This window comes from Macrobrachium nipponense, chromosome 3, assembly GCF_015104395.2.
Source record: "Macrobrachium nipponense isolate FS-2020 chromosome 3, ASM1510439v2, whole genome shotgun sequence".
NCBI classification, from domain to species: domain Eukaryota; kingdom Metazoa; phylum Arthropoda; class Malacostraca; order Decapoda; family Palaemonidae; genus Macrobrachium; species Macrobrachium nipponense.
This window is the reverse complement of record NC_087202.1, coordinates 51396838-51413999: the sequence shown is the minus strand read 5'-3', so window position 1 is coordinate 51413999 and position 17162 is coordinate 51396838. Positions and strand designations below refer to the sequence as shown.

General features: G+C 33.7%; 1 protein-coding gene across 4 annotated transcripts in view; it reads right to left on the bottom strand.

Annotated features, from left to right (window-relative positions):
- The window catches only part of LOC135221768 (solute carrier family 35 member B1-like), a 120098-nt gene that overhangs the window by 34133 nt on the left and 68803 nt on the right, over positions 1-17162 (bottom strand). For all 4 annotated transcript variants that reach the window (XR_010316087.1, XM_064259586.1, XM_064259585.1 and 1 more), the window contains exons 4-6: positions 7852-7960; positions 5433-5515; positions 5066-5192 (exon numbers count right to left, since the gene is read on the bottom strand). Coding sequence is in view for 3 of the 4 variants with exons in the window: in XM_064259586.1 (XP_064115656.1) it covers positions 5066-5192; positions 5433-5515; positions 7852-7960 (319 nt within the window). In the remaining variant the exon portion in view is untranslated. The remainder of the gene's footprint in view (positions 1-5065; positions 5193-5432; positions 5516-7851; positions 7961-17162) is intronic.

Below are 17162 nucleotides of genomic sequence, written 5' to 3'. Positions count from 1 at the left end.
CAAACAAATATGATCTCTACATTTCGTGCATACTGTATGAGGATCCACCGAAGCTTTCGGTAGCCTAACCTTACACTCTAGCACGGTACACACTCTAAAACTAGTTGAAGATCCAGACATATTAGAGAAATCGAAAAACAAATTAAAAACCACAATCGCGTATGCCAATCCACCGAGCAAGTTTCAAAAACCAAGAGACAATCAAATACTCAAGTGAACAAAGAGTTTATCCAAAATCCTAGGCGGAGGTCTGTAAACAGTTGTTTACCAACCGGCGACAGAGAAAAATCTGAATAGAAAATGGGAATGGTTCCTGACACCCGCCTCCCAGCGGCGGGAATGGGTACTAACCACCTGGCCGACCACTGCGTTTGCCGGGAGTTTTGAAATTCTGTCGGACTTCGGAGAATACAGCTATATATATATCTGACAGGTAAGTGTCATGAACAAACATTAATTTTCAATTTGAACTTCATTATTGTTTTGGTATAACGTATTCAACTTCTCTGAAATACTGCAGTCATACAAACGATAATTGTCATAGATTATTGTACTGTTGTTTGCGATCGGCGACGAAGCGTAAATGTAATACAACCATTGTTACCTTATATATTATTGTCATATATTCATAATGAAACACATATCTTATATATTATTGGCAAATCTTCATAATAAAAAGCCTCTTCAAGGAATAATTCCTTGGGGAATGCATGCTTCAAAAGACAAAAATACACTTTATAAGTTTACAGTACGCACTGATTACTTTATTTTGATGTGATTACATTAATATTACAGTATGGTACTGTAAGCAGTACAGTAACTATTTTTTATCATAAATGTATATTCATTCACGAAAAAAATACGTATGACCACCGTGACGTCACCAAACCTACAGTCTCATTCGTACATAACATTTTTACACAATGTGATAGTGGTTACACCGTTCTACAAACTATCGATGTATTTTTACATAAGTATCCTCTAAACTCTGTCATAAATCACTTTACTTACTTTTTTGTGGAGCCCAAATACTATGTATATCGATGAAAATTAACTAAATCACGAATTTGATCATAGAGCAAGATTCACTAATTACTGTTTTCATCTTCTTTTCATGACTCAATGCATTTTTAGGATAAATTTATTTACAAATTTTCAAATACTATGAACGTAAATTCTCTCTCTCTCTCTCTCTCTCTGTCTCTCTCTTCTCTCTCTCTCTCTCTCTCTCTCTCTCTCTCTCTCTCTCTCTCTCTCTCTCTCTCTCTCTCTCTCTCTCACAGAAAAAAAACTATAATACTGATCTATTATTATCATAATAAAAGAACAAAATGGTCCCCAACATTTGTAGGTACATGTGTTGCCATATTTCTATTCTTTCTGTGATTTACAAAACTGTGCTTCAATACAACTTTTATAGTTGACTCAATGATTATCACGTTATAACAGTATACAAGAGAATATCTTATCACTATCGATGTTTCATTTCTTATCACCATAAAAATATTTAAAATACAAATTTCATTATGTTATTCTCGAGCTAAGCTAGTTAACAGTTACTCTCGTCATAAGCTGCTCTATCAAGCTAGTCAACAGTTAACTCTCGTCCTAAGCTGCTCTCTCAAGCTATTCAAGTTGCTCTCTCTCTTTTTATAGTTTTATAGTTGACTCAATGATTATCACGTTATAACAGTATACAAGAGAATATCTTATCACTATCGATGTTTCATTTCTTATCACCATAAAAATATTTAAAATACAAATTTCATTAATGTTATTCTCGAGCTCAAGCTAGTCAACAGTTACTTTACCTTCCGTCATAAGCTGCTCTATCAAGCTAGTCAACAGTTAACTCTCGTCCTAAGCTGCTCTCTCAACGCTATTCAAGTTGCGCTCAATCTCTCTCTCTCTCTCTCTCTCTCTCTCTCTCTCAATGAAATATGAATTACTGTATAATAATATCATAAACTATTATGTACAAAGTTAAAAATAATAATAATTCCATTAATAAATTTATTTCTTTTAGCAACTATATTGTTTTCCAAAATAATTCTTTTGGTAATAAACCTCCATCAGCTGATTCTAAACGTAAACAAAAGACAAAAATAGATTTTTATTGCTGTATTTTGCTTTTATACATTAATATTATAGTTGGGTACGGTAATCATTACAGTAAATCATGTTTTTTTATTATAAATATGTTCATTCACGAAATAAATATACTATGTACTTTTAGTTTGGTGCAGCAGCCAAATCATGAAAATAGAAAGGAATTGTTAGGTAATATACTTTTGTTTGCTGATCTGATGAAGGCGAAATTGAAGATAGGAAAATTTATAAAAGATTTGTGACAGACATAAAACTTGAACACACACACAAACAAAGGAGGCATAAAGTAAACAAGTAGGCAGTTATAAACATTGGAATAGTGGTCTTGGGTGGAAGCAAGCAGTTTAAAGCAATTTTTGAGTGGGGGTACCAGGATAACACAGGTATTTACTTATCACGGGGTGTTCTGGGCCCTATCCCCCGCGATTATTGAGGCCCTACTGTAAATCATGATAAATGGAAAAAATTTGACATTCTGTCAAATTTAACTCAACCGAAATGGTCGGAAAACACAATTGTAAGCTAAAACTCTTACAGTCTAGTAATATTCAATCATTTACCTTCATTTTGCAACAAATTGGAAGTCTCTAGCACAATATTTCGATTTATGGTGAATTTTTGAAAAAAACTTTTTCTTTCCCTCCGAGAGAGGTATCTCGGTCGCAAATCTCAGAAATGCTTGAGTCACTTTGTCGTAATTTTTGCACCGTTTTATATTAGCCGTTACATAGTTTTATATATGAAAATGTGTGCAATTTTATGTAGAATACAACAAAAATAACTCATGGTCGTAACTTTTTTAATTTTTTAAAAATTTGCATATAAATCACGATAAATAGAATAAATTCGACATTCGGTCAACTTCGACTCGACCGAAATGGTTGAAAAATGCAATTGTTAGCTAAGACTCTTACATTCTAGTAATATTCAATCATTTACCTTCATTTTGTAACGAATTGGAAGTCTCTAGCGCAATATTTCGATTTACGGTGAATTTTTAAAAAAAACTTTTTCCTTTCCTCCGCATGCAGTATCTCGGCGGCAAATCTCAGAAATGCTTGAGTCATTTTGTTGTAATCTTTGCACCATTTTATATTAGCAATTACATAGAGTTTTATATATGAAAATGTTTGCAATTTCATGTAGAATACAACAACAAATTACTCATGGTTGTAGCTTTTATCATTCTTGAAAAATTTGCATATAAATCACGATAAATAGAAAAAATTTGACATACGGTCAACTTTAACTCGATCGAAATGGTTGAAAAATGCAATTGTAAGCTAAACCTCTTACAGTCTAGTAATATTCAATCAATTACCTTTATTTTGCAACAAACGGGAAGTCTAGCACAATATTTAGATTTATGGTGAATTAAAAAAAAAAATTTACGTCCGCACATTACGAATTCATACATCATTTTGTGATAATATTTTCTCTGTGTTGCTTTGATCGTTTTACAATATGTTATATACCAAAATTATTGCAATTTAGTGGACAATACAACGAAAAAATAATTAACCTCATTAGCTTTAACCGTTTTGCTCACAGCGCGATTTGTATACAATTATATATGAAATTTTTTTCTTGTGCTGTCATATATTCCAATATTTATATATGATAATGATATTTTTTTGTTCATTTCTGATGATTGCGTACTAAACTTCAGGCAATGACAAAAAAAGGAGCCACAAATGAACTCTTAATCTTGAAAACTAAGCGTGCTGTGATTTAAAAAAAAAACTTTTTTCCGCTTCGGCGCTCACTCCCGAATGCCGCCGGCATACGGGAGACACTTTCGGAAATACCTGCTTGGCGTTTAAGGGTTAAATTCTAATGATAAGAGCGAGGCCAGGGTTTGGATAGGTCCTTGTTCTTGGCTAAAAAAAACCGAAGGTAAAGGAGCAAACTGCATCCCCTTGGGAAAAACCTACCATTTTATCGATGGCTTAATTTCACTCGTGTTTAGCAGTAGCTAACACAATGAACGAGGATCATAATATTTCGTTAACCTAGTTTTACACCCTTTGCTGCAATAGTGAAAACTGGAAGTGCTGGAATCAGACATATTCTATAAACAACTAGGCTAACTATCCAAAAAAGCTATTAAGCTGACAAAAACTTGTTGGCTACTGAAACAAAATAATTGTACATAAAATTGTAACAGAAAATCAAGAAAAAGCTGCTGGAATGGTGCCAATGTGTATGCTGAACTGGCAAAAACGATACCGAGCATACTAGCCAAGCTATTTCCCCAAGTGCTCCGATAGTGGGCGGTGCCTGTCACCTACACAAAAACAATTGGTTCGCTACTGCGAATTATTTAAATCCTGCTACGTGAGTAGAAACATTAGCTACATAATTACTTGGTAAGTAGAAACATTAGCTATGTAATTACTTGGTAAGTTATTTATATGAAAGCTGATATTCATGGCTAAAACAGACTGGAAAGATTGTATTTGAAATGAGTAATTAAAAAAGATGAAGAGCTCAAGAGTTGAAAATTAGATAAGAGCCCAAAGGTAGGAATTAGCTGCAATATATATAGGGAGTTAACAGGTAGGGAGTAATACATCAGATCCCAAAGGCTGATGAAGTTTGGGTAGGGCATGAGAAACAGATGAACACTCAGTAATATAACAGATAAATGATAATAACAGAGCCACTTTACACAAGTCTAGAAATCTTTTTTGTGACATGATTACTCAAGTTGCGCGCTTAGTGCCACGCAAAAATAATGTAGTGTAAAACAGTTTTGATAAGCTCAACATTTCTCTTCCTACATTTCCTTTATCCTTATTGAAATTATAATGTAGCGTAGAACAGTTTATCCCTATTAAAATGACATATGTAATCAGTTCTGTAATTATGAAGCAACCCATTCAAGTCAATCCATTATTAACACTGTAAAGATAACATCAGAATAGAAATACCAAGAAATACATTTACAACTTACCAACAGCCAGATACGCAATAGAGAAGAGATTCATGTTCAACATCATATGACCAGACTTGGTTTTGGACTCTGCAATCATTCGCTCCTGAACTGCACCAGTCAAACCATCCATAGTCAGAGACAAAAGCTAAAGAATATGGAAAAATAATACTGAATTACTGTATCTAATGACTGAAATCAATGTAAAGTAGCAAAAGCCTTGCAAAGCAATTTTTTTTTACACAACAAATAAGAATGAAGCAAAAAAAGCCTATAAACAAATATTAACAAGAATGAGGCAATATGAATATAAAAAGAATTATATATAGCTGAAGAAAATTATCCTATATTTATTCAATTTTAATAAATTTACAATCTAAATAATTACCAAAAGAATTTCACCAAGATCAATGCCTGAGGTACTTGTGGAAGACGTAGCTTTGGAATCCTTGTAAATGAACATTGCCACACCTGTAAGACAAAAAATATTAGTAACTTCTCATGAAAGAAGAAAAAATGAAGAACTGTAATTATAATGATCCTTTCCTACTCAATAAAGAATTTCACACTCTCAAATGATGCTTTCCACAAACTAGCTTGAAGTACATTGAAGGTACACTTAATCCCAAGTCATACAAAAAGTGAAAAAAGAGAGAGAGAGGGTGGCCGCTTTGTATATGACTGATTTTGTTACAAAAAATATAAAAATGTTTTTCTACAAATCCATTAATCATATAGTCTTACTCCATGGAAAAGTTCCCAACTGTACCATTTTAAAAACTCTTGAAAGATTTAAGGACCCACTGCAGACCCCCAGAACATGCTCCAACATCCTAAATAGGTTTTAAATAATCAGTTCCACCTTAATTCATTCAGTTACATCACACCCAAATCACAATTTATGAAGGAGGTTGAGCTATGAGTCACAGAGTGTTTGCAAGTGTCTTATGGATCTAAGACAGCACAAGTAATTGGAGCTCCAAAGTAAAAATGTCAGAGTAGAAATTAATTAATCATTCCAGTGAGAAAGAGGCTCATAATCTTGGCAGACTACATTTTATAAATTTATGAGCTATGAGTAAGGCACAAACTAATAAGAAGAATATGTATTACTTTTAAAAGACAGAAAGAAGAGGTCTTTAATTTACATAAGCATGATGGAATACTTGACTTGACCAAAATAGCACAATATTCCTACATCTTGTGCTGGCCTGTAAACTGGAAAACATGAGGTTATGACATCTAAAGATCCTCATCCTTTTTGAGTGGTGATGAATTGCCTTCATAGGGCACAACAGATCACCTGTGCTGACTGACTGATGACATGACAGAAGCAACAAACAAAGCACAGGTACAATTTTTACTACTAGATAACTAAAAGGATCACTGTCTTCATGATAAGATCTGAAAGCAAAGACTTGAAGAGGTTCATATGGCACAATAGCAACACCTGAGAGACAGAGGTTGAATTTTCCTAGATGGTATCTCCTCACAGTGATGAATTGATATCTAAGCTATGAATGAATGCTTACAAGAAGAATCTTAGGAGAAACAGGCATAATATGAGCAGACAAAGTCCTGGAGGCTCCAAAGTCCTAGAAGCATAGTCTTTGGCACAGCTACTTGAGAAATCTCTCACCTTCTGCCACAAGTAAGAGGTCAAGATTATCAGTTAATGAGTAACACCTCTTAAAATGACTGTTATGGACATTGATGTTCAGGAGAATGAGACATCCACTTGGAGAAGAAACCTCTGGAAGGTCTGCAACTACTACTAGAGTTTTGAAGGCTTCCAAACAGATGAACCCTTTGTCAAAACCTTCTTTAACCCTTTCCCTTACTATCCTCAGTATGTACATTCATGATCCATGGCCTTGTGCTTTTTTTTATCATGAATACTTGTTCACTCCCCTTAAATATTACTACTTATTTTTATGATTCAGATTTTACCCATTCAGAGGTTAACACCATGTTGTCATAGTTGAACCTAGCTAACTGTTCTCAATGTTGTCATAGTTAAACCTAGCTAACTGTCGGAGTCCCAGAGACACCGAAAACAGACAAAATTAAAGTAACAAAGGCTAATCTGAAGGAACTCATTACAGATCAGAAACTGGACAAAAGAAAGTGCTAAAACTTCATCAAATTCCAATAAAAAATTCATTTGATAAACAACCAAAGAAAAATGGGTCAGCTGGCCATGAAGGTGATGTTATTGCCTGAGTGGCAAAATCATAATAAAGCCACCAGCTCTTGTCACTACCAACCGACCCATGTAGTGGAGTGGGACCTGTCAACTACGATGCAATGAGACGCTTGCGTATGTAATGTTTTAAATTTAGGGTTTGCTGCCTTAAAAAATCTAAAGCTAAATAATTACTTGCTAAGTTACTTATATAAAAAAAAACTCCTTTTGGTAGTCCTAAAAGTCTGAAAAATGAAATACTGAATGCAGGTGACTGAAAAATCTTTAGGACTAACAAGTAAAATAATGGGAGACTCTGGAATGTACAGCTATATCCACAAATATGAACTAAGAGAAGGATACTTAGTACCTACTGGTGGGTGAGTCCTGAGGATACATGGGTGAAGAATTGCTTCTTTTGTTTGGAGGTCAATCAAGTATGTCTTGGAACACTCAAGATTGCAAATGTGGCCATAATATGATTAACCGGTGTGTAACAAAGTATGTATAAATAAATTAAGAAAAATTTCTCATAGGAAATGTAAGTTCTTTTTCCAACAGAATAAAGTATGAGTATGAAAATATGAGAGTTGAAAGTATTTAAATACAAAATCTTACTTACCAATGACAATCATCAACACAAAGAGGTATTTTCTCCATGGATATGATTTACGTCCAATAATTACTCCAAGGATCATCACAGGAATTGGTTTGCAGGACTTTCCAACAACCTGTTGAAGAAAGGACTTTTAGAAGAACCTGATAACAAGAACAAAGGGTAAGCACACTGTATCTAATTTACTATGCATTTTTAGGAATGTTGTAACTGTGCTTTAATATACATGTAAGCCCTTTGCCTCAAAACACATTTTCCTAAGTTTTGGTTTGTCTTTCTTTAAGACAAAAATCAGATCTCTCTGTCATTGTAAACTTTAAAAAAATAAAAGAAACAAATACCCATGATTTACTACAAACAACAAAGTAGCACATAGGTATGATGGTTAATGTAAAAATAAATATTTGAAATTCTTACTCAATTTCTTATATCCTTTAAGAAGGGCACCATTTGAGCCTAAGCTTGACCTAGCACAGCTCTACTGAATCTTTGCAAAAGTTTTGATGTCCATTCCTCCCAAAAATTCTTATTTAATTGGAATATATAATTTCTTGTATTCACAAGATTTGTAATGTTCAACTTATCTGCATTCATGGACTGTTTTATTTTTCAACTGTAAATGGTAACCAAAGAATATTACATGCAGAAACTAACATATGAATGAAGATCAAGATATAGAAAAAGAATTCATACACAGACTTCATTCATATGTTTACTTTATTTGTTTAATGTGGTTTCTTTCTTATTATAAAAACTTTTGGAGTGAGGGAAACAAATAAAGAGGAGTAGGCTATTTTGATGGGGACGGACTTTTGAAGTTCTAGAACTCTAAATGACAATTACAGCCCAATGCAAGGGATACCAAAAATGGCTTTAATTATACAAATTTTTATTTATTTTACAAATGTACACATTTTTTTCAGTTGAGTATATGATGATATAAAATACACTTGAAATGTCACAATTTACGTACAGTGACTAACCTTGAGTCCATATAATGGAATCATCAATCATATATTTTCAACAGACTATTTTTACAAGTTTACTTCCTATTCATAGATGAACTATTCAAATGACATTTGTTAACAATCAATTCCATTCCCTCATCTATATTAACATCTAATAAAAGGAGCCCATAAAATGGCAAAAGGTAGTAAACTAATGCTATATTTCAGAAAACAATTGTCTCCCTCTACAGGAAAGTATATGGATGAAATAAAAAATTGCAGGAAAGCAGCATTTATACCAAGAGTTCCAGAGATCAGCCTTTACGTGACTCCAATTGATAGCTTTTTAATCTTCTTGATGCTTGGTTGGAGGAAGATTTTATCCATAATACTGGAGTCCCAAGCTCCTTTTGAGAAGTTCATCGTATTTCTTTGTTTAATCAGTGCTGATTCTACCATCTGGCTTTTGAGCTGACAATTGCTGATATAAATTATACATGACAAATTCCAGTTTATTCTGTGATCATGGTTATTTATGTCATAAAAATAGAATTCAGTCACTGTGATGAAAACTAATTAGAACTGATATCCAGGGGGCAAGTGGGTGTTAGTTTTGTGGCTCCTATCACTAAACCAAAGTTCCCCCTTATTTTCAGTTTTTCTGTGGATCCTGGAAATTTGCCATAACTCTTTGGGGTCTTATGATTCCAGGTTGAAACCAGTGGCCTATACAAACTAACTTTGAAATCCTTAGCATGTCTGGACTTGAATTTGCTACATACAAAATATGATAAAATCATCACTTTTTTTAAAACAGAGATGGGGTTGAACGCTGCTCAAAATAAAATGTCACAAAATTATGAGTTAATTTATGATGAAAAAGGGCATTGTTACTCAGTCAACCACCAATTCACTTTTTACTAGACCAAAGTCATCCTCACCCTCCAATTTGTCAGCAGATTTTAAGACATTCATTCAGTATTAACTGAATGTTTGTTCATCTGACCTTGAGTTTATATCCACCAATATCCTTAATTAACTTCATCCTGATTATGCTACACATTTCTAAAATATCAAGAAAGTAATGTTAGACATGTTTACCAGAAAAAGTTAAAAGATTAGATCATATTGTTGATATAGTTACCAACATCAGAATCATACGATTTTTTTTCTTCATATACCATCCTTAATATAACAGGATTTTATTTCCAATGCATTAACTATCATTTATGTATACTGTACTATCATCATTAATACAGTATGCACAAACAATAAGGTTCCTGAGAATAGAGCAAAATCAAAGTTAGGCAGTTAAAAAAAGACTACTATATGGGAATGGATTATGAATAGACAAAAAATAATGTAGTTGGGGGGGCAAAGTAACAAAGCAAAGAACCTTCAGTGCCATCTAAAGTGTGCCATGCAAGGCATACTAAGTGGTACTGTAAAGTCTCAGAAGTGAGACTACAACTTTCAGAGGATTTCATTCGAAATTCACTAACTGGCAACTACAACACGTAGCTCAAAAACTTTTTTTTTCTACATTGAAAGCTCTATTAAGCAAAATAAAGCTAACATATGATGCAAAAATATCAAATGATATTTATAACAATCATAAGAAAAAATTATGGTAATAGTAATTATTTCAAAGTATAGTATGTAATTACTTCAAACTATAGAAACTAAACAATTTGAAATTTTCGTCCAGCACAGGATAACCAACATTACTTAAGTATATTTTGAGCAATATGGAAACAAATATTTATTATCATAGTGTATTATCAATTATTTTAGCAAAGATGCATAAAACCAGCAAGGATCAATAGAATATAAAGGTAAAATCTACATTAAACATAATCAACCATGAATGCACCTAGATTCAAAAGAGAAGTTGGGTGTGGTTGGTAGTTCTGATTTTAGCTTATAGGACCCAATAAGCGAAAGTAAGATTCAACGATGATAGTTTTTAAAGAATTCCTACTAAACAAGTTGAAAGGTTATGGTAAACCAAGCACAAATTTATAAAGCTCATGATAATGAAACCTTATTAATGGAAAATCATTTTTACAACCATCTAGATATCCAAACAATGGAGAAAGAGGCCAAAAATAAGTGCAAAATATTCTTCTGGGAGAGAAGAGAGCATATGAGAGTAAAATAAGTGGAAAAAAAAAGATTCTTCAAGGAGATGAAGAGAGCAAAAGAGGAGAAAGAGAGCATAAGAAAGAGAAAGAGCAAAAAAGAGAACATGTGAAATTGAGCATAAAAAGCCATCTTCGAGAGAGGCTCTTGCTGCTGCTACCTTCAGGTGACTAGGCCTGTTTCCAGGCATAGCAAAGCTTACAATGCAGGGCCATTTGTCTATTATTTAGCAAAAAAGAGAACATGTGAAATTGAGCAACAAAAGCCCTCTTTGAGAGAGGCTCTTGCTGCTGCTACCTTCAGGTGACTAGGCCTGTTTCCAGGCATAGCAAAGCTTACAATGCAGGGCCATTGTCTATTATTTAGGCAAAGAAAGAACCATGAAGACCAACACCAGGACCTGTCCTTGCACCTGGAAAACAGACTCTCTATATAAAAATAAAAATAAGAAAGACGGTCGGAAGCAACCAGAACACCTGTAAAATCAACAGCTGGTTAAGTTGGAAACACCCAAGCATGACCAATAGGCCTAGTGCTCGATTCTTAAAACAGGCCTCTGGTTATTCCTGACTATACTCGGTTTTTTCCCATCTGTCCAGCCGCCTGCGGTGTTTGTGTATGGTAACACTGCGTCCGGGGCTTTAGATAGTCACATTCACCTTACATTCAACAATAATAACAATATACTATTTCGAATATTAACGGTGTAATTCGCATACAGCAAATTATTAAAACGCTTTTCAGTTGCAAATGTACACCCAAATATCCTTTTACTTACCTAAAATTTACACAGCGTAACTATTTAAAGCCCGGGAAGCAGTGTTACCATGTGAAAACACCACAGGCGGATGGACAGATGAGAAAAAACAGAGTATAGATAAAAAGGTCCTGAGAGAGAAAGAGAGCATAACAGGAGATACTTGAATTAAAATAATGCTCGCCAAGCATATTCACACTCCGGATCGTATGGACAAGAATAGTCTCACTTATGCAATGAAAACAAAGGTGGAAACCCATGAAAATACTTGTTTGATATAACCCTGAACGCAATTCCACATCCAAAAATTTGCACAATTAGAAATTCGATGAAATTATTAAATAAAAAGCTGGAAAATATATTTCCTTGATTATTGAAATAGGCCTAACCACGTAGCCAACGCTAAACATGCATATAACTTGGATTTAGTTTTTTCTTTTTCTTTTTTCACACCAACTTGTGTCTTATTTATCCCTTAAACACAGAGCCGGTATTTCCGAAAGTGTCTCCCGTATGCAGGCGGCATTTGGGAGTGAGCGCCGAAGCGGAAAAAAGTTTTTTTCAAAAAATCACAGCACGCTTAATTTTCAAGATTAAGAGTTCATTTTTGGCTAATTTTTTCATCATTGCCTGAATTTTAGTATGCAACCATCAGAAATGAAGAAAAAATATCATTATTATATATAAATATTGGAATATATGACAGCACGAAAAAAATATTTCATATATAATTGTATACAAATCTTGCTGTGAGCAAAACGGTTAAAGCTAATAAGTTAATTATTTTTTATTGTATTGTACACTAAATTGCGATGATTTATATACAACAAATTGTAAAACGGTCAAAGCAACATAGAAAAAATATTATCACAATATGATGCATGAATTCGTAACACGCGGACTAAAAAAAAAAATTTCAAAAATTCACCATAAATCGAAATATTGTGCTAGAGACTTCCCGTTTGTTGCAAAATAAAGGTAATTGATTGAGTATTACTAGACTGTAAGTGTTGTAGCTTACAATTTCAGTTTTCGACCATTTCGGTCGAGTTAAATTTGACCGAAGGTCGAATTTTTTCTATTTATCGTTATATAAAAATATTTCAAAACAGATAAAAGCTACAACGATGGGTTGTTTTTAGTTGTATTCTACATGAAATTGCGCACATTTTCATATACAAAACTTTATGTAACGGCTAATTTAAAATAGTGCAAACATTACGACAATCGGACAAAAAATTGTATGATTTTTTCGAAAGAGATACCGCGCGGACGTAAGGAAAAAGTTTTTTTTACATTAATTCACCATAAATCGAAATATTGTGCTAGATTCCAATTTGTTGCAAAATAAAGGTAAATGATTGAGTATTACTAGAATGTAATAGTTTTAACTTACAATCCCGTTTTTTTACCATTTCGGTCGAGACAAAGTTGACCAAAGGTTGAAATTTTGGCACTTATCGTTATTTATATGAAAAGATTTCAAAACTGATAATAGCTACAACCATGGGTTGTTTTTTGTTGTATTCTACATGAAATTGCACACATTTTCATATATAAAACTTTATGTAACAGCTAATATAAAATGATGCAAACATTACGACAATTGAACGAAAAAATTTATGATTTTTTCAGAAGTTACCGTGCAGATGTAAGGAATTTTTTTTCATAAATTCATCATAAATCGAAATATTGTGCTACAGACTTCCAATTTCTTGCAAAATAAAGGTAAATGATTAAATATTACTAGAATGTAAGAGTTTTAGCTTACAATTGCGTTTTTCAACCATTTTGGTCGAGTCAAAGTTGACCAAAGGTTGATATTTTGGCACCTATCGATATTTATATGAATATATTTCAAAACTGATAAAAGCTAAAACCAAGGGTTGTTTTTGGTTGTATTCTACATGAAATTGCGCACATTTTCATATATAAAATTTTATGTAGCAGCTAACATAAAACCGTGCAAACATTACGACAATCGGACGAAAAAATTTTGATTTTCTTCGCCAGTTACAGCATGGACGTACGAAAAAGTTTTTTTTTCTAAAATTCACCATAAATCAAAATATTGTGCTAGAGACTTACAATTTGTTGCAAAATGAAGGAAATTGATTGAGCATTACTAGTATGTAAGAGTTTTAGCTTACAATTGCAGTTTTCGACCATTTCAGTCGAGTCAAAGTTGACCGAAGGTTGAAATTTTGGCACTTATTATTTATATGAAAATATTTCAAAACTGATAAAAGCTACAACCATGGGTTGTTTTTGGTTGTATTCTACATGAATTTGCGCACATTTCCATATATAAAACTTTCTGTAACGGCTAATTTAAAATGGGGCAAACATTACGACAATAGGACAAAAAAATTTAAGATTTTGTTGGAAGAGTTACCGCGTGGACGTAAGGAAAATGTTTTTTTCACAAATTCACCCTAAATCGAAATATTGTGCTAGAGACTTCCAATTTGTTCCAAAATGAAGGTAAATGATTGAATATTACTAGAATATAAGAGTTTTAGCTTACTATTGCGTTTTTCGACCATTTCAGTAGAGTCAAAGTTGACCGAAGGTTGAAATTTTGGCACTTACCATTAACGGCTAATATAAAATAGGGCAAAAATTATGTCAAAGTGACGAAATAATTTCTGAGATGTGTCGCTGATGCTTTTTAGTGCGAGAAGAAAGAAATTTGCGCTTGCGCACCTGGGTAACGATTGTAAACAAAAGAACAGCTTGATCCGTGAGCTCCCAGCATCCCCCAAGGCGCGTGATTCAAAAGTTTTCGCCTAGTAGGCCTATAACTATTTTTCCACGAATTTTTTAAAAAACTTTTTTTCGTCGACGTACCATACGTCAGTTCGACACCTGACAGACAATTTTCGTCGACGTTTAATACATCCAAATCAGCGATAAAGGATTATATTTCATTTAATCAGATGCTAAACTTCTTTGTGCTTTATCAAAATAAATCATAATAACTTTTGATTAATGCTATAAAAGTAGAAAGTGAATTTACAAATCATATTGGGCCAATGCTTATGCACTCGGTTCCTGCTGCCACTCAATGGTGAACACTGGATATCACACTATGGGAAAATTTGTTATAACCCTGATATAGAGATACATAACTATTTTTCTACTTTGTAATGCTGGCGGGACCCGGTCAAAAAGAGGTAAGCATGTAAACAAGATCCGAAAAAGGGCAGCCAAGATCAGAATAGTAACACTATACGTAATAAGTTATACCACCTTTAACAAAGTGAAGGGACAATAAATCTGCAAGCACTATACACGAAGTGTGAATTTAATCCACCTTATGCCTGCGAAAGTGTTATCACAAAATTCTTTTTCTTTTCTTTTAATAAACAATTATTGAACTAACACTGACCATTTACTGGGGTAATACCTTCTGTGGTTCTACAGTTGATCACAGAAATGTAGTATCAGATAAAGAACATGACAATAATTGGAATAAAATATACTAACTGGCAACTAACCCCCCCCTTGAACACCAAGCTGGTATTTCCGAAAGTGTCTCCTGTATGCCAGCAGTGTTCACGAGTGAGCGCCGAAGCGGAAAATAAGTTTTTTCAAAAAATCACAGCACGCTTAATTTTCAAGATTAAGAGTTCATTTTTGGCTCCTTTTTTTTCATTGCCTGAAGTTTAGTATGCAACCATCAGAAATGAAGAAAAGATATCATTATCATATATAAATATTGGAATATATGACAGAGCAAAAAAAATTTCATAATTGTATACAAATCGCGCTGAGGAAAACGGTTAAAGCTAAGGAGTTAATTATTTTTTTTGTTGTATTGTACACTAAATTGCAATGATTTTGGTATATAACAAATTGTAAAACGATCAAAGCAACACAAAGAAAATATTATCACCATATGATGCATGAATTCGTAACATGCGGACGTAAAAAAAAAAAACTGTTTTCAAAAATTCACCATAAATAGAAATATTGTGCTAGACTTCCCGTTTGTTGCAAAATGAAGGTAATTGATTGAATATTACTAGAATGCAATAGTTTTAGCTTACAATTGCGTTTTTTGACAATCTCAGTCGAGTCAAAGTTGACCGAAGGTTGAAATTTTGGCACTTACTGTTATTTATATGAAAATATTTCAAAACTGATAAAAGCGACAACCACAACCATGGGTTGTTTTTAGTTGTATTCTACATGAAATTGCGCACATTTTCATATACAAAACTTTATGTAATGCCTAATTTAAAATGGTGCAAACATTACGACAATCGGACGACAAAAATTCAGATTTTTTCGGAAATGTTACCGCGCGGACATAAGGAAAAAGTTTTTTTCATATACTATTCACCATAAATCGAAATATTGTGCTAGAGACTTCTAATTTGTTGCAAATTAAGGTAAATGACTGAGTATTACTAGAATGCAAGAGTTTTAGCTTACAATTGCGGTTTTCGACCATTTCAGTCGAGTCAAAGTTGACTGAAGGTTGATATTTTGGCACTTATCGTTATTTATATGAAAAGATTTCAAAACTGATAAAAGCTACAACCATGGGTTGTTTTTTGTTGTATTCTACATAAAATTGCGCACATTTTCATATATAAAACTTTATTTAAAGGCTAATATATAACTGTGCAAAATGTTATTGTTAGTATACAATAAGGTTTTGTACATACTTACCTGGCAGATATATACTTAGCTTTACGTCTCTGACGTCACGACAGAATTCAAAACTCACGGCACACGCGACTGGTAGGTCAGGTGATCTACCTTACCCGCCGCTGGGTGGCGGCTGTAAGAACCAATCTCCCTTTCCAGCCAGAATTTTTCTCTTCCACCTGTCTCCTGAGGGGAGGCTGGGAGGGCCATCAATCGTATATATCCGCCAGGTAAGTATGTACAAAACCTTATTGTATACTAACAATAACATTTTTGTACATGAACTTTCCTGTCAGATATATACTTAGCTGATTGACACCCTTGGTGGAGGGAAAGAGACAGCAATATAAATATGGAAAAAAGGGGGAAACAACACTTGTTGTAGGATGTAAAATACAACCTTGGTTCTTACCTGTTTAGGCAGAAGACTTCGTAGTTACTGTCTATGAGTCTGCGTTGCCTGAAGAGCTTCAGCGAGGGCGTGACCTACAGCTGACAGACTCTTTGGGTCTATCAAAGGGATTTGGTATCCGCTTACTTGATAGAATCCAAGCAGGATCTTGTCAAAGGGGATTCGCCCTCTTATATGACAGAACCTAACCACTATCATTGCAAGGAGCTCAAACATAAACCGATCACCTAACCAATCTAATCATTGTTAGACATACGACATGAAAGACATGCCTACCCGCATGCTCTTTCAAACAACCAAAAAACTTACAACCTAAACAAGGGGGAAAAATATACTACAAAGGATATGTCTCAGCTCCCTGCCCCAGCACCGAATCCGCCGATACATACGGGCCTAACGC